This window comes from Scyliorhinus torazame, chromosome 12 (assembly GCF_047496885.1).
Source record: "Scyliorhinus torazame isolate Kashiwa2021f chromosome 12, sScyTor2.1, whole genome shotgun sequence".
In the NCBI taxonomy this organism is placed as follows: Eukaryota; Metazoa; Chordata; class Chondrichthyes; order Carcharhiniformes; family Scyliorhinidae; genus Scyliorhinus; species Scyliorhinus torazame.
In genome coordinates this window covers 28665613-28691316 of record NC_092718.1, presented here as the reverse complement: position 1 = coordinate 28691316, position 25704 = coordinate 28665613, and the positions used below count along the sequence as shown (strand labels likewise).

The 25704-nt window shown below is 46.3% G+C and overlaps 2 protein-coding genes across 2 annotated transcripts in view; one reads left to right on the top strand and one right to left on the bottom strand.

Moving 5' to 3' along the window:
* Positions 1–18136, top strand: part of igdcc3 (immunoglobulin superfamily, DCC subclass, member 3) — a 183913-nt gene extending 165777 nt beyond the window's left edge. Inside the window, exons 8-14 of the mRNA XM_072470586.1 lie at positions 1623–1870; positions 4274–4438; positions 5823–6011; positions 6745–6849; positions 8806–8944; positions 9536–9746; positions 12721–18136. Coding sequence (XP_072326687.1) covers positions 1623–1870; positions 4274–4438; positions 5823–6011; positions 6745–6849; positions 8806–8944; positions 9536–9746; positions 12721–12927 — 1264 coding nt within the window. The 3' untranslated portion in view covers positions 12928–18136. The remainder of the gene's footprint in view (positions 1–1622; positions 1871–4273; positions 4439–5822; positions 6012–6744; positions 6850–8805; positions 8945–9535; positions 9747–12720) is intronic.
* A 4878-nt stretch (positions 18137–23014) lies between these two features.
* LOC140387466 (uncharacterized) overlaps positions 23015–25704 on the bottom strand; it is a 193172-nt gene continuing 190482 nt past the window's right edge. The window contains exon 23 of the mRNA XM_072470585.1: positions 23015–24462. Coding sequence (XP_072326686.1) covers positions 24370–24462 — 93 coding nt within the window. The 3' untranslated portion in view covers positions 23015–24369. The remainder of the gene's footprint in view (positions 24463–25704) is intronic.

Here is a 25704-nt window from a genome sequence, read left to right as displayed (position 1 = left end):
GGCATCCTCAAAGGTGTTAGTGTTGCTGTGGAATTATACTCTAGCCTGGGTCAGTGCCTCCAGTCAGTGAAGGATTCTGACAAAGGAATGAGATACCATTCTAATGAACCAGATCTAAAGTGCAGGTCAAACTTATGGGTTCAATCAGATATATCTGTCACCTGATAGTTCAGCTACACATTCTGCTTCACTTGTATCAGCAGCACAGACCAATATCTGTACTCCACCAAATCTATCTGCGTAGCCCTAGCTAAACCAGGCATGGCCCTCTGAAATGACAGTCCTGATCATGAAAGCACAAAGCTATGTCTCTTTCCCAGATAACACCTGTAGAGCAAATCTGGGTTTCTTCAGAATTACTGGCAGTGGTTGGCCTCAGAATAAACAGTTGGATTTCTTTTTGCATATTTACTGAGGTTAGGATCTGTGCCAAAGTGATGATCGGGCAAAGACTTCTGGTTTAAATAAAGCTGCACTCACCGTCATGCGGTTGAACATGTTATAAATCACTCCTGACTGACCCATCCCACTAGCATCTGGAATTATACCAGTCTACAGACCTGCCAAATGGTCTCTTGCCATTCCATCAATCCTCGCAGTGTTCTTTGGGGAGCATTCCTCCCACACAACGGAAATGGCACTCAACATTGACTGAGCGTTGTGGAATCTCTCAAGCTCCTGAATTAGACAGCCTCAGACTCACAACAAATACTCAAGTATTTTAAGCATATTCCCGCGGCACTTTAGCACTTGTGAAATATCACAGCTTGGCCGTGAAGCAGGCTGTGCCCTCAGGAAAATGATTTGTGTTGTTTTACCTCGATTGGTATTTGAAGAAGTCTCTATGAAGAAAGCATTTACTCAAATTTCAGCATCTTCCTGTTTGAATCCCTCCAGTTTTCTGCCTCTCCAAACCAAAATCATGAATGGCTTCCTCTGTGACCATCCTCGAAACCCTCTCTTGCTCCTGCACTTACGTCTCTGAGGTTTGTTTTAGCTGCTTAACCATTCCATCCTCTTCTAATGCCTCTCCTCCACTGTCCATCTCTGTGGGACTGCCTTTCTTTACTTCCACTTTCAATAAACATCTCTAGCAATGGCTTCTCCTCCCAGCACACAATCATCCAATGATTACATCCCCTTCTTGACATTGGCATGTAACTCCTTGACAACGTAATGCGGAAACATGGCGTCAGCTTTGACATGTAAACCAACAAAACTAGCTGTACCTCTCTCTGGTCAGTATTGTGCTAGCTAATATCAGTTGGAATGATAGTAGAGGGCTGAACAATTGGGCTTAGTAGCTCTGGGGAAGAGGCAGTAGGTGAGGATTCCCACTACCAAATGCTGTTCAGTGCCCCTTCCGGATGATTTGCATGTCTGAATGCTGGGTGAGAGTTGGTTGAATTGCCTCTAACATTCACGCTGAAAGCTCACACATGAATAATTGCCCCTTTGATCAGATATGCAAGGTTAATTGTAGCTGAACACAACTTCAAGAGCGGGAGGGCAAATTGAAAAGAGACAATTGGAAAGGAAAAAAGATCAAGAAAAGTCAATTCTACCAACACATTTTTCCCTTGTGGGATGTACGATGTATTTTATTTTCTCTCTTTTCCCAGTACTCTTACAATAAATGGGATCTCTCCAGAGGATGAAGCAATCTACCAGTGTATTGCTGAAAATGATGCTGGATCGACCCAAGCCAGTGCACGGTTAACGGTACTGTGGGCGGAGGGACTTCCTGGTCCACCTCGCGAAGTAAAAGCCGCTGCTCTCTCTGCGACGGCCATTCACGTGTCCTGGAGCGAGCCCTCGGAAAATACACGTGACATTATCGGTTATGTACTGCACATCAGGAAAACTGCAGGTGGGTGAACAAATACCTCCTTTCACATTATCATTTTGTTTTGGTCACTCAGCAGCAGTGCCGAGGAGCAATTTAATTGACACAAGATGGATCAAGAACTTTCCAAAAAACCTCAGCGTACAATGGTTGTCAGATGGTTGGTTGGTCATTTGTTTGATCATTCCACAATAAATACATTGCCAACTCTATGAATTCTTCCAGAGAGATGGAAATAAACCTTTTAAATTTATCCTGTCGCGGGATATTTGATGTCGCTGGCTAGGCCATCATTTATTGCCCATCCGTCATTACCCTTGAGAAGGTGGCGGTGAGCCACCTTTTTGAACTGCTGCAGTCCATGCGGTGTAGGTACATCCGCAGTGCTGTTAGGGAGGGAGCTCTGTGATATTTGGCCCAACGGCAGTGAAGGAACAGCGGCATCGTTCCAAGTCAGGATGGTGTATGACTTGGGGGGGAGGGGGGGGTGGCGTTCAGGTGATGCTGTTCCCAGGCAATATCTGTATGCACTCTCCATTTTGGAGGAGTCACAAAACAACTCAGGATCAAATTCGATCTTTAGCTCTGTCCTTTGGTATTTTTGTGTCCCAAATTACTTGTACTTGTAACTGAACAGTCCTGGCCATCTGGAGAAGAGGTGACGTGTCATAAGCTACCTATCATGAGGAAACTGTCACCTGAAAATTCCTTATTCTTGAGTGGGATCTATCCTGATCAAAAGAGCTGTTCCATTGTGAGATCATAATCTTCTGTGATCATGATTTAAAACCCTAAGGTATTTACAGGTGGGGAAGGAAAGATTTCAGTGTCTCGCACCATGGGGCTATTTCTGATTTCTCCTCAGCAATTTGTGCCCCAGTCATGGAATATGGACCTTGCGTTATTTTTCTTCTTTTTGTGCAATAGCTGTCAGCATTCCATTGAATCTGCCCTGCACACTTACATGCATTACCCACTCATTCTGTGATTTCTAGCACTGCCTCTTCCAATTGCATCCTCCTTCCTTGTCTGGTGTCATCAGCAAATGTGTCCACTTTGCACTGAGTTTCGGAACTTCAGTCGATGATCTAAATGAGAAACAGTAGTTGAGCCCAGGTTACTCCACTCAGTACTACCTCCCAATCTGGCAAAACCCTTCTACTAAATTTTGTTTTTTCTTCTACGCTTCGCCTCTTTTCTTATTGAGACCCAGGATTTACTGGTGGTTGCGTGGACCTTCATCAGATGACTGTTTTGGAGTCCAGACACATTGGGTGGGACTTACCGAGCAACCCGCTGTGTGTTTCGCAGCGGCGGGAGGAGGCCCGTCATTAACCAGTGGCGGGATCTTCTAGTCTCGCTGTTGTCAACGGGGGTTTCCTGTAGAATGCACCCGAGAAACCCACGGTGGTGGTGCGCTGACGGTGGAACCGGAAGATCCCACCGCTGTGAATGGCCGAAAAATCTCGGCCACCATGTCCTAAGGTTCTCTACAATTGCCATTTCCTCAAACCAGTTGGGAATGTTGTCAGGCAGGATGCTCACTTTGAAATTGGTGTTGATTGCTGCTTGATTGGGCGCTAAGACCAGAAGACATGGGGATAGAAGTAGGCCATTCGGCCCATCAAGTCTGCTCCACCATTCAATAAGATTGCGACTGATCTGATATAATCCTCAACTCCATTTTCCTGCCTTTTCCCCTTAACCCTTGATGCCCTTACTGATTAAACATCTGTCTATCTCAGCCTTGAACATACTTAGTGACCCAGCCTCTACAGCTCTCTGCGGTAAAGAATTCCACAGATTCACTACCCTCTGAGAGAAGAAATTCCTCCTCATCTCTGTCTTAAATGGATGACCCCTTACTCTGAGATTATGCCTTCTGGTCCGAGACTCTCCCACAAGGGGAAACATCCTCTCAGCATCCACCCTATCAGGCCCCCTGAGAATCCTATATGTCTCAATAAGGTCACCTGTCATTCTTTTAAACTCCATTGAGTACAGGCCCAACCTCTCCTCATAAGAAAATCCCTCCATACCGGGGAACAACCTAGTGAACCTTCTCTGGACAGCCTCCATTGCCACTCTATCTTTCCTTCGATAAGGGGACCAAAACTGTTCTCAGTATTCCAGGTTTTTGGTGCTATCACGAACATGAAGCCTCCAGACCTTCCTTACCAATAGACTGCAGGTTTTAGGATTGTGATATTAAGTCTGAATATTTTTTGACAGACTTTAACAGGTGGCAGTTAGACTCTGTTCCATGACAAATATTTTGGACAGGTGCTTGCAGCGACTAACTTGGATGTGACTGTCTTTGACTTCGGCTAATGAGATCCCTGCAACGAGGCTGTCTTACTCTGGTTGATTACTGATGTAGAGATTCCCCCCGCTTACGCTTCCTGACCATTTTGTTGACTTCTGTAGATGCAGTGGAGATGGAGTACCAGGAGGCCGTGAGCAAAACCACCCTCCAGCAAGCGGTGACAGATCTGCAGCCGTGTACTGGCTACACTTTCTATATAAAGGCTTACACGTCGCGAGGAGCTAGCAAACCCTCTAAGCTAGCTGTCAGCAGCACACTCGGCGAAGGCAAGTACCATGGACTCCACAAGCAGCAGGGAGTGCGATTATTCCTGTGATACAAATTGTGGATGAAAATGAAAATCGCTTATTGTCACAAGTAGGCTTCAAATGAAGTTACGGTGAAAAGCCCCTAGTCACCACATTCCGGGGCCTGTTCGGGGAGGCTGTTACGGGAATTGAACCGTGCTGCTGGCCTGCCTTGGTCTGCTTTCAAAGCCAGCGATTTAGCCCTGTGCTAAACAGCCTCTGGGATGACGGAATATTTTGCTAATTTTTTGACAAAGAAATACTTTATTTTCCATTACCGTGGCATTTTGGATTTGCGGCTATTTGCAATGGTTTTCCAGTTAAATTTGCGTTAGGATTGTAATAATATTTCAAGAGGGGATCCGACTGAGATTATTTTCGCTTTTTAAAAATTGAGGTGATGGGAACTAAATGATTTCCTGCCCTCAGGCGTCTGATATTGTGCCAGGCCCATTGCCCATGAAAACCGCAATAGTTTTTAAAACAGGGATAGGCTTGGGATTCATGGAAACTCTAAGCTGGTTTAGCTCAGTGGGCTACATAGCTGGTTTGTGATGCAGAATAAGGCCAACAGCACGGGTTCAACTCCCATACCAGCTGAGAATTCTGAATTCTCCCTCCATGTACCTGAACAGGTGTCAGAATGTGGCTTTTCACAGTAACTTCATTGCAGCGTTAATGTAAGCCTACTTGTGGGGCACACAGTGGCGCAGTGGGTTAGCCCTGCAGCCTCACGGCGCTGAGGTCCCAGGTTCGATCCCAGCTCTGGGTCACTGTCTGTGTGGAGTTTGCACATTCTCCCCGTGTTTGCATGGGTTTTGCCCCCACAACCCAAAGATGTGCAAGCTAAATTGCCCCTTAATTGGAAAAAATGAATTGGGTACACTAAATTTATTTTTTTTAAATGTAAGCCTACATTATTGAGATAGAAAAGAGGTTGTGGGATGGAAGAGAGATGTGATAAACTTTCAATAATGCCATTCGGAAGTATCTCGGAACAGGCTAGAAGGCAAACCGACAATGGAGACATTTAATGGCTATTACTTTCTTCCAAAACTGCCGTTGCTCTCTTGAATAAAAGAAAATTAGTATCTGTGCACATGGGGTTTAAACATCATCTTACCCATAATTACTGTTGCATAGGGTTTGGGAACTGCACTATGAAGACTGCTGTGCTGTGGGAATTCTCCAAATATACAGAAGATGACAGTAATGTTCATGACTACTGTACACCAACAGATATCAGTGGTGACATTTCCATTGGTGTGACATCAGTAGACGCATGAGCTGCCTGGAAGCAGGCAGCAGCTATTGTTGCCATTCATTCAGTACTCACGTCATCATATCCTGTCTTATGTTTCAGTTCCAGCTGTACCAGCCCTTTTCATTAAAGTCTTGAACAGTACAGCAATCCAGGCCGCTTGGGAGACCACCATTAAGCTCGGGCAGCAAGAGGGGTTCAAGTTGTATTATCGGCGGATTCATGGGTCGCACTTCACTGGGCCCGTTCTCCTTCCGAGCAATGTGACATCGTACAACATAACGCAGCTGGGTAAGAGGATGGTCCAAATAATCACAAGACGTAAAAGCTGCAAAAAGGGAGCTGGCGTGGGGTTCTCCTGATCTCCCACAACCTTGGTGAATGATCAGCAGAGCACAGACTGACCCTGGGGAATTTGCTGACTCTGTGCTTGTAGGAACAGAACGAAGAATGACTCTGGGGACGTTTCCATCATAAAAGGTTGATGGATTCCATGCTGCCCATGTAAGAAAGGCTTAAAGGAAGCACAGATTGGAGAATTGGCATTACAGTGTGATTGGCATACACACAACCCACACTTGCTTTTGAATATGGCTACTCCTCCTTGGAGTGTGTCTAATAGGCAGAATTGGGGCTGGCACTTCGTGTAAAGATTGCCGTGACTGTGCATAGAGACATTATGGGTGGAATTCTCCAGCCCTTCCCACTGATGGGATGTTCCAGCCCTGCCGAAGTTGGGCTCCATCATGGGTTTCCCGACGGCGGCACAGGCGAGGAATATAAATGGGCACTGATTTAAGTGGGACTGGAAGATCTAGCTGGTGGCTCATGGTGAGCCATCTCCATGGTGGGTTTGGTTAGAGAATTCCACCCTGAGTTGACCTTAGTGGTGGCTGTTAACCTATCTCTCTTATTTAATATATATTTCTATGACCAAGTGCCACAAACACGCATTACCACACCTTCCTGATTAACAGTCCCTTCTGAGTGTACAATTGTAAAACTGATCTGTCTTTTTTCTAAGATCCAATGATTGCATATGAAGTGAAGCTTCTAGCGTTCAATCGCCATGGAGACGGAAATTCCACGGTCCGCTTTGTGGCCCTGCGCGATGCCGCTGAAAGATCTGGTGAGTAAAACAGGCCGAGAGCAGGGACAAATTAGCCTTTTTTGGGTCGGCAAGCTGTAACTAGTGGAGTGTCACAGGGATCAGTGCTGGAATCTCAACCGGTTACAACCTACATCAGTGGTTTGGATGCAGGGACTGGATGTATGGTGGCTAAATCTGCTCATGGCACCAAGAGGGGTAGGATAGTAAGTGAAGGTAGAGCGTCTTCAAAGGAATTTGGGTAGGTTATGTGAGGGGACAAAGGTTTGTCATTGGGGGTATAGTGTGGGAAAATGTGAATTTCTCCCCTTTGACAGGAGGAATAGAAAGGTGGAGAGAGATTGCAGAACTTGGAGGTTTAGAGGGGTCTGGCTGTCCTGGTGCATGAATCACAATAGGTTAGTCTGCAGGAAGAGCAAGTGACTAGGAAAGCAAATGGAATGTCGGTGTTTATTGCAAGAGGAATGAAGTTTAAAAGTAGAGAAGTTTTACTGCAGTTGTACAGCGCCTTGGTGCGACCATCTCTGGAGTTTTGAGTACAGTTTTAGTCTCTTGATTAGGAAAAGGTTACAATTGTAATAGAGGGCAGCACGGTGGCGCAGTGGTTAGCACTGCTGCCTCACATGGGCAGCATGGCAGCACAGTGGGTAGCATTATTGCTTCACAATTCCAGGGTCCCTGGTTCGATTCCCGGCTTGGGTCACTGTCTGTGCGGAGTCTGCACGTTCTCCCCGTGTCTGTGTGGGTTTTCTCCGAGTGCTCCAGTTTCCTCCCACAAGTCCCGAAAGACGTGCTGTTAGGTAATTTGGACATTCTGAATTCTCCCTCTGTGTTCCCGAACAGGCGCCGGAATGTGGCGACTCGGGGCTTTTCACAGTAACTTCATTGCAGTGTTAATGTAAGCCTACTTGTGACAATAATAATAATAATAATCACTTATTGTCACAAGTGGGCTTCAATTAAGTTACTGTGAAAAGCCCCTAGTCGCCACATACCGGCGCCTGTTCGAGGAGGCCAGTACGGGAATTGAACCCGCGCTGCTGGCATTGTTCTGCATTACAAGCCAGCTGTTTAGCCCACTGTGCTAAACCAGCCCAATAAAGAATATTATTACGATATGGATAGAAAACAAGTGCAATCAAGAATTAAGTAACACAGGGCAGTATGGTGGCGCACTGGTTAGCACTGTTGCCTCGCGGCACTGAGGTCCCAGGTTCGATCCTGGCTCTGGGTTACTGTCTGTGTGGAGTTTACACATTCTCCCCGTGTTTGCGCGGGTTTCGTCCCTACAACCCAAAGATGTGCAGGGTAGGTGGATTGAAAACGCTAAATTGCCCCTTAATTGGAAAAAATGAATTTGACACCAAGCTTGGATTTTATTGGCCTGTAGATATTAAGAAAGAGAAAGACTGAGGGAGGTGGAGAGGTTCTGAAAACAGTATAAGGTTGGATCTTGATGTTAACAGAGTTAAGGTGTGGGTAGCACGGTGGTGCAGTGGTTAGCACTGCTGCCTCACTGCGCCAAGGACCCGGGTTCGATCCCAGGCCTGGATCACTGTCCATGTTGAGTTTGCACATTCTTCCCGTGTCTGCGTGGGTCTCACCTCCACACTCCAAAAAGATGTGCAAGGTAGGCGGATTGGTCACACTAAATTGCCCCTTAATTGGAAAAAAAAAGAATTGGGTACTCTAAAAAAAATTTTTATAACAGAGTTAACGTGCAGCATGAAGGAAGAATGTGGCATTGGCAATTAGAATTCGCAAACAAAGGAGGTTGAGAGGAATAACAATATTGACAAAATAAAGATAAAGTTTGTAATAGAGTGAAGGGTTAGAAGCTACAGATGAAAGTAGAATTATCTCATAAGATACCAAGATTTTTCTTGTATCTTGTCATGGAGAGCAAGGGAGCTGAACAATCACAGTCGAGACAGCAGTCCTCCTGATATCAGTAATAAAAGGCAATTTGTGTTACAGTTCTGAACACTCCATGTGACTGCCTGAAGGAGGAGCACAGTAGCAAAACATCCACAACTGGTATCATCATTGGAACCCACATCGGTGTTACCTGCATTATCTTCTGTGTTCTATTCCTGGTTTTTGGATATCGTGGAAGGTATGTGCTTCACAGATTTTTCACCCACCTGTATTGCAGCAACATTGAAAGTGTAAATTTTGAGGCACGGAAACAAAATAGATTATTTCATGCCCGGAAGGCTTGTGTGTATGTGAGTGTGCAAGTGCACATGCATGTGTTTGTCATTATCTATGACACAAATGGACACGAATGGAAGTCATAACAGTAACAGACATACATGCCGAATTCTATTTTCCTGTATAAGCACTACACACACGTTCATATAGAACATTACAGCGCAGTACAGGCCCTTCGGCCCTCGATGTTGCGCTGACCTGTGAAACCACTCTAAAGCCCATCTACACTATTCCCTTATTGTCCATATGTCTATCCAATGACCATTTGAATGCCCTTAGTGTTGGCGAGTCCACTGCTGTTGCAGGCAGGGCATTCCACACCCTTACTACTCTCTGAGTAAAGAACCTACCTCTGACATCTGTCCTAATAGAGTTCAGGATCTGAGATATAAACAATCCATGCAGGACCAGATGCGAGTGAATTGTTCCTTGCATTAAATAATACTTCCATGGATTATGAACTAAATTTGTCCCTTGCGACTTGCATTTCTAGGTTGCTAATGTGTAAAAATGTTGAGGATCGTCTGGCTACTCCTCAAACTCCATCCAGAGCCCAAAGAAACTCACAAGGACTGGTCCTGAATGGTGGACCACGGAGAGGTCGCGAGGAGTTCACAGCCAATAGGAAGATGGCTGACATGAATGAACTGGAAAGACTGTTTCCCGCACCGGTTCCTAACGATCACCAACACAAGGGACTTATGGTGAGTTCTGCTGGTGAAAATCAACTCAAAGGGCGATCAGTATTCCTGAGAAAGGTTCAAGGGATCAAGACCCTGGAGTTCCCTACCATGGGGAGGTGCCCCCACCCCTCCCCCGACGTCAAATGGTTTTGAATGTAGGAGTGAAAATTTGGACAAGACCCGGAAACATGGGCGGAAATTTCCAATCTCCGCCACCCCTCACCATCCCTCGCGCATGTTTCATGAAGGTGGCCCACCATTGGGCGGTGGCGAGAACTTCCAGTCCTGCTGCTGTCAATGGGTTTTCCTGTTGTTTGCACACTTCGCCACCCGGAATCCAACAGCGGGAGTTGCTGCGTGTGGGACTGGAAAATCCAGTCGGCAGGCATGACTGGAAAATTTCAGCCATGGTCTCCAATCAGAAGATTCACTGCTGCTGGTTTGCAATGCTTCCACAAACATGATATAATAAGAGGTGGGGTTCAAAATTCTCATGGGCTCTGCTGCACTATCTGGCACAATGGGGAGCACTGCTGCCTCACAGCGCCAGGGACCCGGGTTCAATTCCAGCCTTGGGTGACTGTTCATGTGGAGTTTGCACTTTCTCCCTGTGTCTGAGTGAGCTTCCTCCGGGTGCTCCGGTTTCCTCCCACAGTCCAAAGATGTGCAGGTTAGATGGATTGGCCATGTTAAATTGCCCCTTAGTGTCCAAAGGTTCGGTGGGCGAGTGGGCCTATGTATGGTGCTCTTTCAGAGAGTCAGTGCAGACCCGATGGGCCGAATGGCCTACTTCTGCACTGTAGGGATTCTATGGCTGGCAATACAGACACATTGGACTGGTCAGTCTGAAGAGCATGACCTTATGAAGGGAGGCCCACCTTCTGAACAGTTGCCCATGATGTTCCCCCACTTTTGCAGGTGCTGGCTGGCACTATGTTAATATGTGGACACTTGCAGGATAGACCATCAGGGTTAGGAGTAGAGTTCAGTCATGCCTGTTCCAAGGCAAGGACTTTGGGTCCCATATTGGTTTTGTTTTCAAATGGGCTGTCTAACTGGGAAAGTGGAAAGAACTGTTATGATACATTCTCCTTCCCCTTACCATTAACTATAGACAGGCTACAACTCAACACATTGCCTCTTGCTGTGCATCTGCACTCATTTGCTCCTTTGAGGTAGTTCCAGTTCACCCAAATCCCACAAAACAAAGTTGAAGGCATTTGTGCTGTTTTGCCAACTGGACAATGCAAGTACCAGGCAACTTTCATCAACTTCTGCATATCCTTTCTTAACAAAAGGAATGGAAGTCATACCACAATACACTAACCTCACACAATACAACGGCTACATAATGGACTGTAGCCCACCAGTACAGATGTACACTTTTTGAGTTTTCGGCTTAATATCACTTAGCTTCATCTCTGTTTATTTGTCTGTCTTGGGATATTAAAAAGATCCGGGAAGAGTCCATGAAAGTACAAATTTTAAATGCGTGTCAGACTACAGACACCCACAGATCCTTGAAGGTGGCAGGGCAGGTGGACAAGGTGGTCAAGAGAGCGTATGGAATGCTTTCCTTTTTTAAAAATTTAATTACCCAATTCATTTTTTCTAATTAAGGGGCAATTTAGTGTGACCAATCCACCTACCCTGCACATCTTTGGGTTGTGGGGAGGAAACCCACGCAGACATGGGGAGAATGTGCAAACTCCACACGGACAGTGACCCAGAGCCGGGATCAAACCTGGGACCTAGGCGCCGTGAGGCAGCAAGGAATGCTTTCCTTTATCGGGCAAGGTATTAAGTACAAAAGCGGGGATTTAATGCTGGAACTGTACAAAATGCTTGTTATGCCACAGCTGGAGTTTTGTGTACAGTTCTGGTGGTCGCATTACCGGAAGGACAGACTTTCTCTGGAGAGAGTACAGGGGAGATTTACAAGAACGTTGCCAGGGCTTGAAAGTTGCAACTATGAGGAGAGATTGGAAGGTATGGGGTTGCTTTCCTTAGAACACAGGAGGCTAAGGGGTGACCTAATTTTGGTGTACAAAATTATGAGGGGCCTAGATAGTGTAGACAGGAGAGACTTGATTCCCCTAGCTGAGGGTCAAGTCCCAGAGGCATAGATTTAAGGTGATTGGTAGAGAAGGATTAGAGGGGACATGAAGAAAAGCTTTTTCACCCAGGGGGTGGTGCAATTCACTGCCTAAGCTGGTGGTTGAGGCTGAAATGTTCAACTCATTTAAAAGGTGCCTGGACTGCATCTGAAGTGCTGGAACCTACAAGGTGCTGGAAAATGAGTCTAAAATGAGCGGCTAGTTTCTTTTTCTCTTTTTATTTTGGCTGGTGCAGATTTGATGGGCTGAATAGCCTCTTCCTGCACCGTAACTTTTCTATGGCTCTATTTAATGTAATTCTAAGCAATAATCTGTCGGCAGAGTCTCACCCCAGAATGAATTTGGCTCTCTGTAAATTAGATGAGCAAAAGGTATACAGATTGTACGATAAATAAAAGAGTATATAAGTACAATGGTGTGAAGTGCATGGAAGAAGCTGTATTCCTGGGTCCTTACTGCAAAGTAATGCTTACACTATAAACTGCAGGTTCCCTTCTTACTGTCCAGGGAAGAGATCGCTGGTGAGTTATAGATGGCTTGTTAGAGCTATTCTTGAGGGTATGCCTTTAATGTTTGTTTGCAAAGTTGTTAGCTTTACAGAGCCATGTTAGAAAGTATTTTTATGTACTTTGAGGGTAGAAATGATGCGATTGTTCAAATGCTTAATGTACTTGCACATATTTCCTTTCTCAATAGCAGTGTTAACCTATTTGCATGTTAAGATAATTCCGTGTTCATTCAATGGAGAAAGGAATTTTGTGCATTAAGCATTTATCTAATAATGTCAGAGTAATTTTCAATTTGTAGCTATTTATATCTTGGAGTAATGTTGTTTCTCTCCAACCCCCCCCACCTTTATTTCTTCCTATTCACCACAGGCTAATAATATCTCCCCCATCTCTGAAGAACAGCCCAGTTTGATCTGCCAGAACTCTGTGTTCCCACTGGACGAGTTTGTTGTGACTCAGGAACAGCACACTACCTTCGAAACCGTTGTCCAGTGTTCTATAGACCACCCTGAATTAAATGTTAATCAGATCAGCTTCACTGCAGCGAAAGACAGTAGTTCAGTCACCGCAGAGTGAAACTTTGAGAAACCAAGTCTTGTTGCCTACCTGTAGGTTTATTACTGGAACTCACTCGCTGATGTTTATCGTTTTCCCATCTGATGGCGTCTACAGTAAGACTTTCGGTCTCAGGTCAGCTCACGCTCTTCTGTGGATTTGCTGAAAATTTAAGTCAGTTTGTCTCCTCAAAAGAAAAACTCAGGCGTGTTGTAATGAAGGTACTGGTGTAGTTTATCTATGAAACTCACCTTTTGAGGACGCATTTCGGGCCTACATATGTCAGATTTTCACCACACATCCGTTTGTTTGCCTGCTGTTTATCGGTCTCGCCTTGTAACAGCTCCCTTGATTGTAAAACAGCTACCAATATCAGTTTAGTTGGGCCATACATAGCAGGTCTCCATGCAGGCATTCAACAGATTTCATAGTGTATCAATCTCAGGTTACAGGTTCAATAATTTCAGCGGTGGATTCCGAGCAAACAAAGTGACTGGTGAGGCCTGCATGTAGGCTGCTAATAAGACTTGGGGAAACAACTCAAAGAAAAATTTGATGATTGAAAACTACCTCAGCCGCATTGAATGTCTTTTCAGGAAACTGTTCAAATTGGTATCTTCCTTTCTGCAAGCAAAATAGCATTTGGTCAGTACAGATGCAGTACTACCTCAAGGCCTCACTCATCTACCATTTTCCCTGAAGGAGAGGAAAAAAAGCACTTCCAAATATAAAGAGAAACATTCTACCTCAAATTTTATAGAACTCCATTCTGTGTTATGGGACAGTTTTCCCTCCATTGATGTACATGGTGACTTAACAAATTTCCTGCCTGCTTTAGGTTGAGGCATGGAATTAATGGTCATTACCTTTTTGTATGTTACACTGTATATAGCCACGTCTTGCGTGTTTGCATTATTTTTTACATTGCAAAGGTGTTTATTCTTGTTGATTGTCTGTATTGTTTATCAGAGAAATATTTTTTATCATCGTTCCTTACTCGAGAACGTCACCAAAGACATGCTTTTGAAGAGAAATGAACGAGGCTCTCGGTTTCCATTCGATGCCTAACACGTCGTACTGCAGAGCTTTGCCATAATGCTCGCACGCCTCAGCTAGGTCAGAGCACATTCTAAAAGGAAGGACAACAATGTAGCCAGTGTTGAGTCAAACATTCCCAGTCCTGTCTCCTGCCAGACCTCCCAGGATTTCAATAACATTCAGAAGATTCTGTAGCCCCAGGAAGGAAAGTTCACGACTGACATCAGCCCTGACTCAATTGTTTTGTTCGTCTGGACGGGAGCCATGGATGCGAACCACCCACCCCTCCCCTGGCTGCGCCAGGGGAAGCCGGCACCCCACAAAAGGATGACCACGTCAGAGGAACTGTACCAGGAATGTTCTTCCAAAGAGTGCGGAGAAAAAAAGAAATACAAATCACAGATGTGAAGTCAAAAGCTATGACAACCCCCTCCATAAAGCAAGCATCGGCACAGAGTGGTCGCCCTCGGTGTAGACACGTGTAAAATGCAGCAGTAATTTAGTATTTCTTCTTTTTGATATTTTGTAAATTTGCAGTCCTATCGTTCCTCATACTTTGATGCCCATGTTCTGTGCTCTATCAAGGTAACTGAGAGTGTTACCGGCTACATGGCTGTTTTGCAATGCTTGTGTTTCTGGACTTCATTTGGGCTGCTATCTTGCCCTGTTTCCGTACAACTGTTTGTTAGTTACAAGTGAAAATGGTTAGTTTCTGTGAAGCCCTATTCATGCATTTTTATTGGATGGTGGGCAGTCAGTTATCTACCTCAGTATTAACTGCCTGATTGGTGATGCTTGGTCTCAGCCTCCTCCCAGGGTCAGGATTCAATTTTCATCACCACTCTGGTCTACACTCCTTATCACACTTACTCTTGTGAAACTATTTGAAGCCATTAAATGTGAGATTTTGAAAAAAACAATTTCTATCCCTCGGTATAAATAGAATGAAGTTGTTAAGTATTGAATGTTCATCTAGAGTTTTATGGCAGGCCCTTGGAGTATTGCATTAAATATTAAAATCCTTTTAATCCTATAACCTTGGATGAGAAGTTCCGAACGTTCCACGTTCAGTGTTACCAAAACGAAGTGGAGGTTTGCCCCAGTGATTCTCCGCGCGTATTTCCTAATCTTGGAGGACGTTTCTAAGCAGGGCCCTCACACAACCTTTATGTGGATTGAAAACCGGGATTGGCAGAGGTTTGGAGTTCAGAGGAAATGACCATGAGATGATTGTACATTGTGGATTATCCCTTTAAGAAAGCTGTTTACTTCTTGTGTTCACATAATCCTCAAAGGGCCTGTTTTTCAAATATATTTACTGGAGGAGCGTGTTGCAGAGTCAGCCCTACAAAGGACTGTGCCACTGGCAAAGGGGGAGGTACTTAGCATTGACACAATATCAAACAAGAAAATGTAGCCAAGTACAAGGGCAAAGTTACAACAGGAACATCATTCGAACCTAGTCACGGGGCTGTGCCAAGTTCATGGCGGGAGAAGCAGTGGGGAAGAGAGGGTGCGATGCGCATTCTGAACTTGTTGCGCATACAGTCCGCCATGCTCATTCTCTCAGACTCGATGCGACACACTAGTTTCCTGATCTGTGGGCAGCATTCGATTTTATTCACACCACTCGAAAATGCACGGGGGGCGGGGTGGGTGATGGCTATCTCAGGGACACATCGTCAATTTTCTTTTGTAGCTGAATGCAGAGTAGTTATGTGATGACAGGGTATTTTCAGACTGTTAGGTTTCAAGTATTTATTAGCAAGTCTCTCCTGTTTCGCTTTCTTGTGGATGAAGAAAGATTGGGTAAATCCATTGCGCGTTGTCAGTAGCGAGCTTACACTCGTCACCAGTACACTCCGAATTGTTCAGGGAACTGAAATTGTAATTGAGAGTATATAACAAGAATTAATGTTTTTAAGATAGCTTCACCATAGATAGAAACTCTTGGTGTCTGAGAGTTTACATCTGCGTTAACTTTGAAGAATATTTTGCTACATGATATAATGTATGAAGAGAAAATGGAATGTTTAGTAAGGGACTTTTTATTCAAAGCATTCAAACATAGACTCCCTCCACCATATGCCAGAGATGGGCTGCTCACTAAATGACACCAGGAGCAGAACATGGTGCTCAGTATCATGGAGAAATGATTGAAAGGAGCTAATCTTTCAGTAGAAATTGCGGACTCAACGGTCATCCAAACACATTGAGGGTGGGATTTTCCGTTCCGCCACACCCATTTTCCTGTGCGGCGCACCCCCGCTGGCAGTGGGATTCTCCGTCCGTCCAGGCAGCCGGACAATGGGGTTTCCCATTGTGGGCACCCCACTCCACCCCCACGCCGTCGTGAAATTTGCCGGCGTGACGGAAGATCACGCCGACGGAGAATCCAGCCCTAAGTATTTGTCCAGTAACATCCAATACCATAGGCTTACCGAACAAGCAGAAACTGACCACTCACCAAGTTGTCTTGGGTCCAACGATTTAATTTTTTAAATAATAGTTTATGATTGGTTTTTTTACACATCAGTTGCTATCTGTTGCTGATGGTGTGTGAATTCTGATAACTGAAATGTCTGAAGATTCTTTTGAGAAATGCACAGTTTATTTCTGACGATGTTATGTCTTATTTTCAGTATTATAAACACGTTTGCTGGGGTTTTTGAGCTTAGATTTAGATTTATTAGTAATATATTATAATTTTAAAATCACAAATGTCTACTCAATGTTAAGCCGGATGTAGATTGAAGATAACCATGTGGATAATACTGTTACAAAACCTCTTTATTAAAACGGGTCTTTATTGGGTCTAAATACACATTCCCCCAACACATACCTCGGGGCTTATTCTCCCTACCTCTTCTGTTGGCACATGAAATTTCCTTTGTTGCAGCTGGTCATGAAGGAACAAGAGCATGTACTCCTGCCCATTTGGCACCCCATGATTTGATTGTTCTGTTTTGGGTGCCGCATAATATCAAGCGCATAAACAAAACAGACAAATATAGTGGGAGCAATCTTAGCCTGTCCCACCTAGAGGAAATTAGGTAGGGTTGGGTTAGACTCCTGTTTTACACCCCGCACCATTTTACACTCCGGTGAAGTCAATAGGCCTTTAAAACAGAACAGATTGCAAAACGTACGCCCAACATGGGCCCAATTCGTTTCCATTGTGCATGTTGGATTAAAATTACCTGCAGTGTTTTTATTTAGTTGAAATGTAAATTGATTTTGGAGGATCGGTTTCCCCAAAGGTCTGCAGTCGGTACTCACAGCACAATTTTGCAATCACAAAGTGAAGCTAGCCTCCTGATCGCTAATGCATCGCGTTCTATCACATCATCAATCTGTAGCGGTCTTTTCTTAACATGGATCATTGAGCTAAGTGCAGTCCACCAAGATCAACACAGATTGACTTTGATCAACACCCACGTGCAATTTGTTAGATTTTCAAAGGATTATTAAATGTCCCAATGTCAATTCATTTGGATGAGATTGGGCAGAGGGAGGGGGTGTTGGATGAAGAATATTGTTGATATCAAGGTAAGGGGATTTATATCATACAGATGTTGATCAGCGAGGGCAATTCTGCCTTATTGGGGGCATAACGTCATGAGCTCAGCTGATGATGGGTTTAATCCCTACTTATGTCAGTGTGTTCAAGGTTAACTTCAACAATGTGTTATGAACATTCCTGATATGTAAGGATGAGTAACTGTTCCCACAAGAGTGATGCTGGTGTAATGTTCCATTCATTATATATAAATGTACTGTAGAAAGAAAGAGGATGCTGTCTAACCATTGTAAGGAGCCAGACACTGGATTGCAAAAGGTTATCCAGGGCAAAATAAAAAGGCATATGTAGTTTTTTTTTGTTTTGAAAATGTCTCCTGCTGTCAAAAGTGTCATCCACGGGCTGTGTGAACACGAGGTTTCAGCCACATAAATGTCAGCAACAGTGAAATCTCGTGTAGGTGTTCGGCTGAGATATCACAGTCCCACCCTAGCCAAGCTCAAAGCACTTTCCTTTCCTGTTTACTCATTGTTCCTTGTGTGAATGTTCAGATTCCCACTGATCATATGATTGTTGACTTTGTACGATAACAGAATTTTTCTTTTTGTAGCTCAAATTGTTTAGTGTGTGGAAATAGAATCAAGAAAAATAAAATAGCGTTAGTTAATCCAATCTTAAATGCTCTCTGTGACTTGATACGGTGGCGGAAGCTGTGTGAAGCTGCACAAACGGGTGGTTCCTGTCCAGGGGTGCACTGGAAGGTGATGTCTATAAACTTCACAGAAAGATGCGCTCATCGTCAAGTAACAACTTTGAGAAGTGTCCAATTTGAAACTGCCTCTGTCTAACGTTCCAGTTAATTCCAGTTTAGCTGCAATTTATACTCTCTTACAAAGACTAATACAGCACAGGAACAGGCCCTTCGGCCCTCCAAGCCTGCGCCGTTCACTATCTAGACCAATCACCTGTATCCTTCAATACCCCGTCTGTTAATGTGTCTATCCAGATAAGTCTAAAGGTCGCTAACGTATCTGCCTCAACCACCTCACTTGGCAGTGCATTCCAGGCCACCACCATACAACTCTGTGTATAAAACTTGCCCCGCACATCTCCACTGAACCTTTCCCCCCTCACCTTGAACTTGTGCCCCCTTGTAATTGTCATTTCCACCCTGGGAAAAAACCTCCAACTGTATACCCCTCAATTTTATTAACTTCCATCAGGTCGCCCCTCAGTCTCTGTCTCTCTAGGGAGAACAATGCCAGTTTATTCAATCCCTCCTCATAGCTAATTGCTTAGTTTGTGATTGTTGAACACCATGCTATACACTGATTCTCCAGCATAATCAGTGTGTGTTTGTGAGAGAGTGTGAATGTTCTCTGATCATGCGCCAGTCAGGCTCTGCTATATTGTGCAGCTAACTTGGACACTCCCCTGTTTGAAGGCGGGGGAGGGCATGTAAAGTAAAACGAGTTACCAGGCCACCACCTTCCCACCTGCTCCCCCATCACCCCAAACTGTTCCCCCCCATATTGTGGTGGGTGGCTCAGGTGCCAGGAAACCCACCCTCTCTTAGGCCTATTCAGGACCTTGAGTACCAATTAACTGCTGCTTAAGGGCCTCGTTCCATCTCTGCCGAAATGTTTCAGTCCGTCCGGGAAGATGGGGACAAGACGAACAGCCAGGCAGCTTTCACTGCACAGGCTGCTGGTGGGGATGAAGGAGGAAAGGGGTACCACCTTCCTGGAGGGTGTCCCCTGTGCACATCAGGGGCACCCGTCCCAAGATGGTACCCTCCCTTTCGTCCCTCCCTACCAGCCTTAACCTGATCTGCGCAACCCATCCCCCACCCCTATTTGACGATTCCAAGCTATGCCTGCCCCAAATCCCTCGATTTGCTTAATTCGGTCTCCATCTTCACATCTTCCTTGGGCCTGACTGTAATGGCAGCAGTAGCCACTACTCTTCTGGCAACGCCGGGAACTGGCTTGTTCCTGAGGGATGGCAGTCCCATTTTGATCCAATTAAGGCTGCCCCCAGTGTAATATCTGAAGTACCGACAACTTGCCGCACCCTTGGCCGAGCCGTTCCAACACAGCAACAATATTGGCATTTAACCCATAAATGTGGTAAATTGCCCAGGTCCATAAAAAGGAGGACAAATCCAACCCGACCAATTAACACCCCATCAGTGGTCCAGAAAGTGATGGTGTTGTTGACAGTGCTATCAAGCAGCACTTACTCAGTAATAACCTATTCACTGATGCTCAGTTTGGGTCCCATCGGGGTCACTCTGTTCCCCAATTCATACAGACTTGATCCAAACATGGGCAAAAGAGCTGAACTCAAGAGGTGAGGTGAGAATGACTGGCCTTGACATCAAGACAGCGTTTGACCAAGCATGGCATTAAGGAGCCCTGGCAAAACTGGAGTCATAGATCATAGAATTTACAGTGCAGAAGGAGGCCATTCGGCTCATCAAGTCTGCACCGGCCCTTGGAAAGAGCACCCCACTTAAACCCACACCTCCACCCTATCTCAGTAACCCCATCTCACCTTTTTTGGTCACTAAGGGCAATTTATCATGGCCAATCCACCTGGCCCGCACATCTTTGGACTGTGGGAGGAAACCGGAGCACCCGGAGGAAATCCACGCAGACACGGGGCGAACGTGCGGATTCCGCACAGACAGCGACCCAAGCCGGGAATTGAACCTGGGACCCTGGAGCTGTGAAGCAACAGAGTCAATGGGAATCAGGAGAAAACTCTCCATTAGTTAGAGTCATATTTGGTACAAAGAAAGGTGGTTGTGGCTGTTGGAGGTCAAACACCTCAGCTCCAGGACATCACTGCAGGAGTTCCTCAGGGTTACGTCCTATGTCCAACAATCTTCAGCTGCTTCATCCTTCCATTCTAAAGGTAGGAAGTGGGGATGTTCAGTGATGACTGCACAATGTTCAGCACCATTTGCAACTCCACAGATACTGAAGCAGTCCATGTCCAAATGCAGCAAGACCTGGACAATCTCCAGGCTTGGGCTGACAAGTGGCAAGTAACATTCATGCCACACAAATGGCAGGCAATGACCTCAACAAGAGAGAATGACAATTGCCATGAACTATATAATTACTGAATCCCCCCATCCGGGGGGGGGGGGGGGGGTTTGGTGGTAACCATTCACAAAAAACTGAACTGGACCAGCAAGAAATGCTGTGGCTATAAGAGCAGGCCAGAGGCTGGGAATTGTGCAGAGAGTAACTCACCTCCTAACTCCCCAAAGCTTGTCCACCATTGACGAGGCACTTCCCTTCCGAACAGCGCTATTGCTGTTACTGCAACACATGGACTGCAGTGGTTCAAGAAGGTAGCTCGCCACCACCTTCGCAAGGACAATTAGGTATGGACAATAAATGCTGGCCGAGCCAGAGACTCCCATGAACGAATAAAACAGGTAGCTGCGGGTTTCTGGTCAGTGTGGACGTATTGGTTGGGTGGGAGACGGAAAATCAATCCATTCTGCAAAACCATCCCTCTGTGTCTAAAATTGACAACGGGCATTTATACATCACCTTCAACGTGGTAAAGCACCCCGTGGTGTTTCAGAGGCGTATTATCAAACACAAAAAAATTATCTCACCAAAAAGGTAGGTTTTAAGGGGTGGAAGGGGGATTCCAGAGTTTAGGGCATTAGCCGCTGAAGGCATGGCTACCAATTTGGAGGTACAATTAGAATCAGCGATGCTCCAGAGGTCAAAACTGGAGGAGCACAGCCAGGAAAGAATTTGGAAACGAGGATGAGAATTTTAAAATAGAGGCCTTGTCAGAGCAGCAGCCAGTGTAGATCAGGACGGTAGCCACAATTGCAGAGTTGACACTATGACTTACAATTCAGAAGGCGGCCTCCAATTGGAAGACTGTGTTCAAGTCTGCTCACAGCACAGAAACAGATACATTCATACAGACAAGAGCAAAACGACTTCCCAGGTGCAAGGGGATAAGCTGCCCAGAAAGGTTAGATAAACAAAGGTTCTCCCGGAAAGAAAAAAAGCTGGTTAAAAGAGGACTTCATCAGGGGATATAAAATATTAAGTGCTGCAGATAAGGTTAAGTCTACTGGTTCAAAGAATGCCAGGAGAACGGGATCGCAGGACATAAATTGAAATACTGGCAAGTACATTCCAAATAGAATTTTTTGGAGAACTTCTTTATTCACCCAGTTGGCGAGTTTTTCCCACCATTCCCAGTGGTGGGATCTTCCAGCCCTGTCGGACGGAAGAACAATGGGAACCCCACTGACAGTGGCGGAGTCGGAAGATCCCGCCGCTGGCAGGCCAGCTACGCTGCAGAACAGCCATGGGGCGGACAAAACCCCGCCCAATGTTTCCACACACTCGTAGTATCACAGTGTAGAAAGAGGCCATTCAGCCCATCAAGTCTGCACTGGCTCTCTGAAAGAGCATTCTACCTAGTCCCACTCCCCTGGTTTATCCCCGTTACCTTGCACATTCCTTTTCAGATAGCAATCGTGTTTCCTATTGAATACCTCGATCCAACCTGCCTTCACAATCCTCTTAGGCATTTTGTTCCTTACTCCAACCACCCCCTGGGTGAAAAACTTATTTTTCACATCACTTTCACTCTTTTTGCTCGTTATTTTGAATCTGTGCCACTAGTTCTGGTTGCTCTCTCTCTTGCGGGACCAGTTTCTCACTATTGACCCTGTCCATACCACTCAGGATCTTGAATACCTCTACCGAGTGTCCTCTCAGCCTTCGTGTCTCCAAGGAAACAATCCCAACCTCTCCAGTCGATCATCGTGCAGTTCTTTATCCCTGGAATCATTCTTGTGAATGGCCTCAATTTCTCCGATGCCCAGCAGTAGGGTGAGACAGTCACCCGACAGTGTCTACAGGTCAAAATACATAGAACATACAGTGCAGGAGGCCATTCGGCCCATCGAGTCTGCACCGATCCACTTAAGCCCTCACTTCCACCCTATTCCGGTAACCCAATAACCTCTCCTAACCGTTTTGGACACTAAGGGCAATTTAGCACAGCCAATCCACTTAACCTGCACATCTTTGGACTGTGGGAGGAAACCGGAGCACGCGGAGGAAACCCACGCAGACACGGGGGGAATGTGCAGACTCCACACATACAGAGACCCAAGCCGGGAACCGAACCTGGGACCCTGGCGCTGTGAAGCAACAGTGCTATCCACTTGTGCTACCGTGCTGCCCGTTGCTGCTTCTCCCCCTCCCGAGCACTGTTACGCAAGCGACGAGTGTGTTTTAATTCCTGGGTGCATGGATTTTCCATCACCATCGAATTGAAGCAATCTTGAAGCTAACAACGAAAGTGAAACCCAGACCGACCACATTAATGTGTCCTCGGTAAAAAGCTGCTTACAGTTTTAGGGGAGTGAAATCTTCGATGAAGGACAGCTAACAGTTAAAGGCAAAATAAGGTGACAAATGTGGAAATAAGTTTGAAACATTTGTCCAATTTTTCAACCTTTGAATGAGTTTAAATAATGATGAGATGCCAGTATTGGGGTGAACCTTCACTCTGGCTTATTTAAGCCAATTTTATTTCCTTTAACATATTCTAGTATACATTCCTCTAACATTATCCCTTCGTTGTAGCACACTTTGATATACACACCATAATTATGATACTCCCATCAGTTATAGAACACTAATATATTTAGGGGTGATGCAGTGGTTAGAACTGCTGCCTCACGGCACCAAACACCCGTGTGGAGTTTGCACATTCTCCCCGTGCTTGCGTGGGTCTCACCCTCATAATCCAAAGATTGGCCATGCTAAAATCGCCCCTTAATTGGTAAAAAAAATAATTGGGTACTCTAAATTTAAAAATATATAAATTTTTTAAAAATTCAATTTGCGAATTTCAGGAAAGCAACCTTGCTCTGCCTAACATGCTCAGAACATAGAACATAGTGCAGAAGGAGGCCATTCGGCCCATCGAGTCTGCACCGACCCACTTAAGCCCTCACTTCTATCCTACCCCTGTAACCCAATAACCCCTCCTACCCTTTTCGGTCACTAAGGGCAATTTATCATGGCCAATCCACCTAACCTATGGGAGGAAACTGGAGCACCCGGAGGGAGCCCATGCAGAATGTGAAGACTCCGCACAGACAGTGACCCAGTGGGGAATTGAACCTGGGACCCTGGCGCTGTGAAGCCACAGTGCTATCCACTTGTGCTACCGTGCTGCCCACTAGGTATGCTATTTGAATTGTATTAATATCAATGCTCATTGTATTAAACAAGCGTAGGGTGTGGAGCTAAGTGAGAAAGGTTTATCCTGCTCAATGTATTAACCACGGTGTGACATTAGAAAGTTAGTCTCCTGCGCGCAAGTAACATTATTCAGTCAGCGAGTCTCAGATATCAGAGATGGGTGGAGTAACGACACTAATCAGGAAATCGCAGAACCGTCCTGAATGCCTCAAGGCATTTTGACCTAAGCCTACTTGAGTTTCATTTGAACTTTAACCCTTGACTGAGTTGGTTCAGGTGCTTTAACACAGGGAATGCTCCAATCCATCGGCAGCTGCCTCCTGTCTCTCCAGGGTGGGCCTATGGGCACTTCAAAGAGACTTTGGTGGTGGGCGGGGTGGGGGGCCAGGGAAGGGTGGAAAAGAGAACGGGACTAAAAGTCATATCGGGGCTTTTCATCTTATCCATTTGTGGAGACTCCCTTGAAAGCAGGGTTGCCACGGCAACGAGGTGAGATGTTTTGTGCTTCAGATCCTCGCCGTACCCCTCGGACCCGTCTTCAGTGGGCAGTAAAGTCAGGTTACAATGTTCGTCCTGCTGAGGAATAGATGGGCGAACACAACTTTATCGCGATAAATCTCTTCTCAAAAACCCACTTTACATTACAATGCATATTCTACTTTCCGGTTTTGCCGTGGATTTGCTTCCTTGCTCTGCTTGGGCGCTGTTCCGGGACTGCTGAGACTGCACCTTCAGGAGAGAGAGAGAGAACAGGAGGTCCATAAGTGTACAACACAAATGAAATGACTGCAGGCTCCAATGTTTCGGATGCTGAATGTTGGGGTGGACTGCGAGGGCTACGACAGGTCATGCAGTCTTGACTGTAATATGCAACAGAGCAGTGCCAACAGCCTCGCTTCCCCTCACTATCCCCACAGCCTCGCTCCCCTCGCTGATCCCCATCAGTTCGAGATGATTTGAGTACAAATCATTGCACAGGCCTAATTTCCCTGTCACAGTCTGCTACTGCTTGTTGTGCCATAAACACACCCCACACAGCTATCGGTAATGTGATTCAGTGAAAGAAAGGCTGAAGGTGGGGAAGCCCCCACCCCTCAGGGAGTGAAGTGATCTAGCGCATGGAGGGGGTAGCCCACGACGTGGGGACATTTGAAATTTTGCTTTAAAATGGGGCTTCCGGTGCACCATTTCATCAGCATTTCAATAAACTGCCAGCTGGCACTTCAGGGGCATCATTCTCCGACCCCCCGCCGGGTCGGAGAATCGCCGGGGGCTGGCGTGAATCCCGCCCCCGCCGGTTGCCGAAGTCTCCGGCACCGGATATTCGGCGGGGGCGGGAATCGGGCCGTGCCGGTTGGCGGGCCCCCCCCCCTGCTGGATTCTCCGGCCCGGATGGGCCGAAGTCCTGCCGATAAATTGCCTGTCCCGCCGGCGTGGATTAAACCACCTTTTGAATGGCGGGACAAGGCGGCGTGGGCGGGGTCCTGGGGGGGGCGCGGGGCGATCTGGCCCCGGGGGGTGCCCCCACGGTGGCCTGGCCCGCGATCGGGGCCCACCAATCCGCAGGCGGGCCTGTGCCGTGGGGGCACTCTTTCCTTTTCCGCCTCCGCCACGGTCTCCACCATGGCGGAGGCGGAATTGACTCCCTCCACTGCGCATGCGCAGGAATGCTGTCAGCGGCCACTAACGCTCCCGCGCATGCGCCGCTCGGTGATGTCATTTCCGCGCCACCTGGCGGGGCAACAAAGGCCGTTTACGCCAGCTGGCGGGGCGGAAATTCCTCCGGTGCCGGCCTAGCCCCTCAATGTTGGGGCTCGGCCCCCAAAGATGCGGAGCATTCCGCACCTTTGGGGAGGCGCGATGCCCGTCTGATTGGCGCCGTTTTGGGCGCCAGTCGGCGGACATCGCGCCGTTTCGGGAGAATTTCGCCCCTGAAGTCCAAAACTCCCTCACTGACCGCCACAGTCTCTC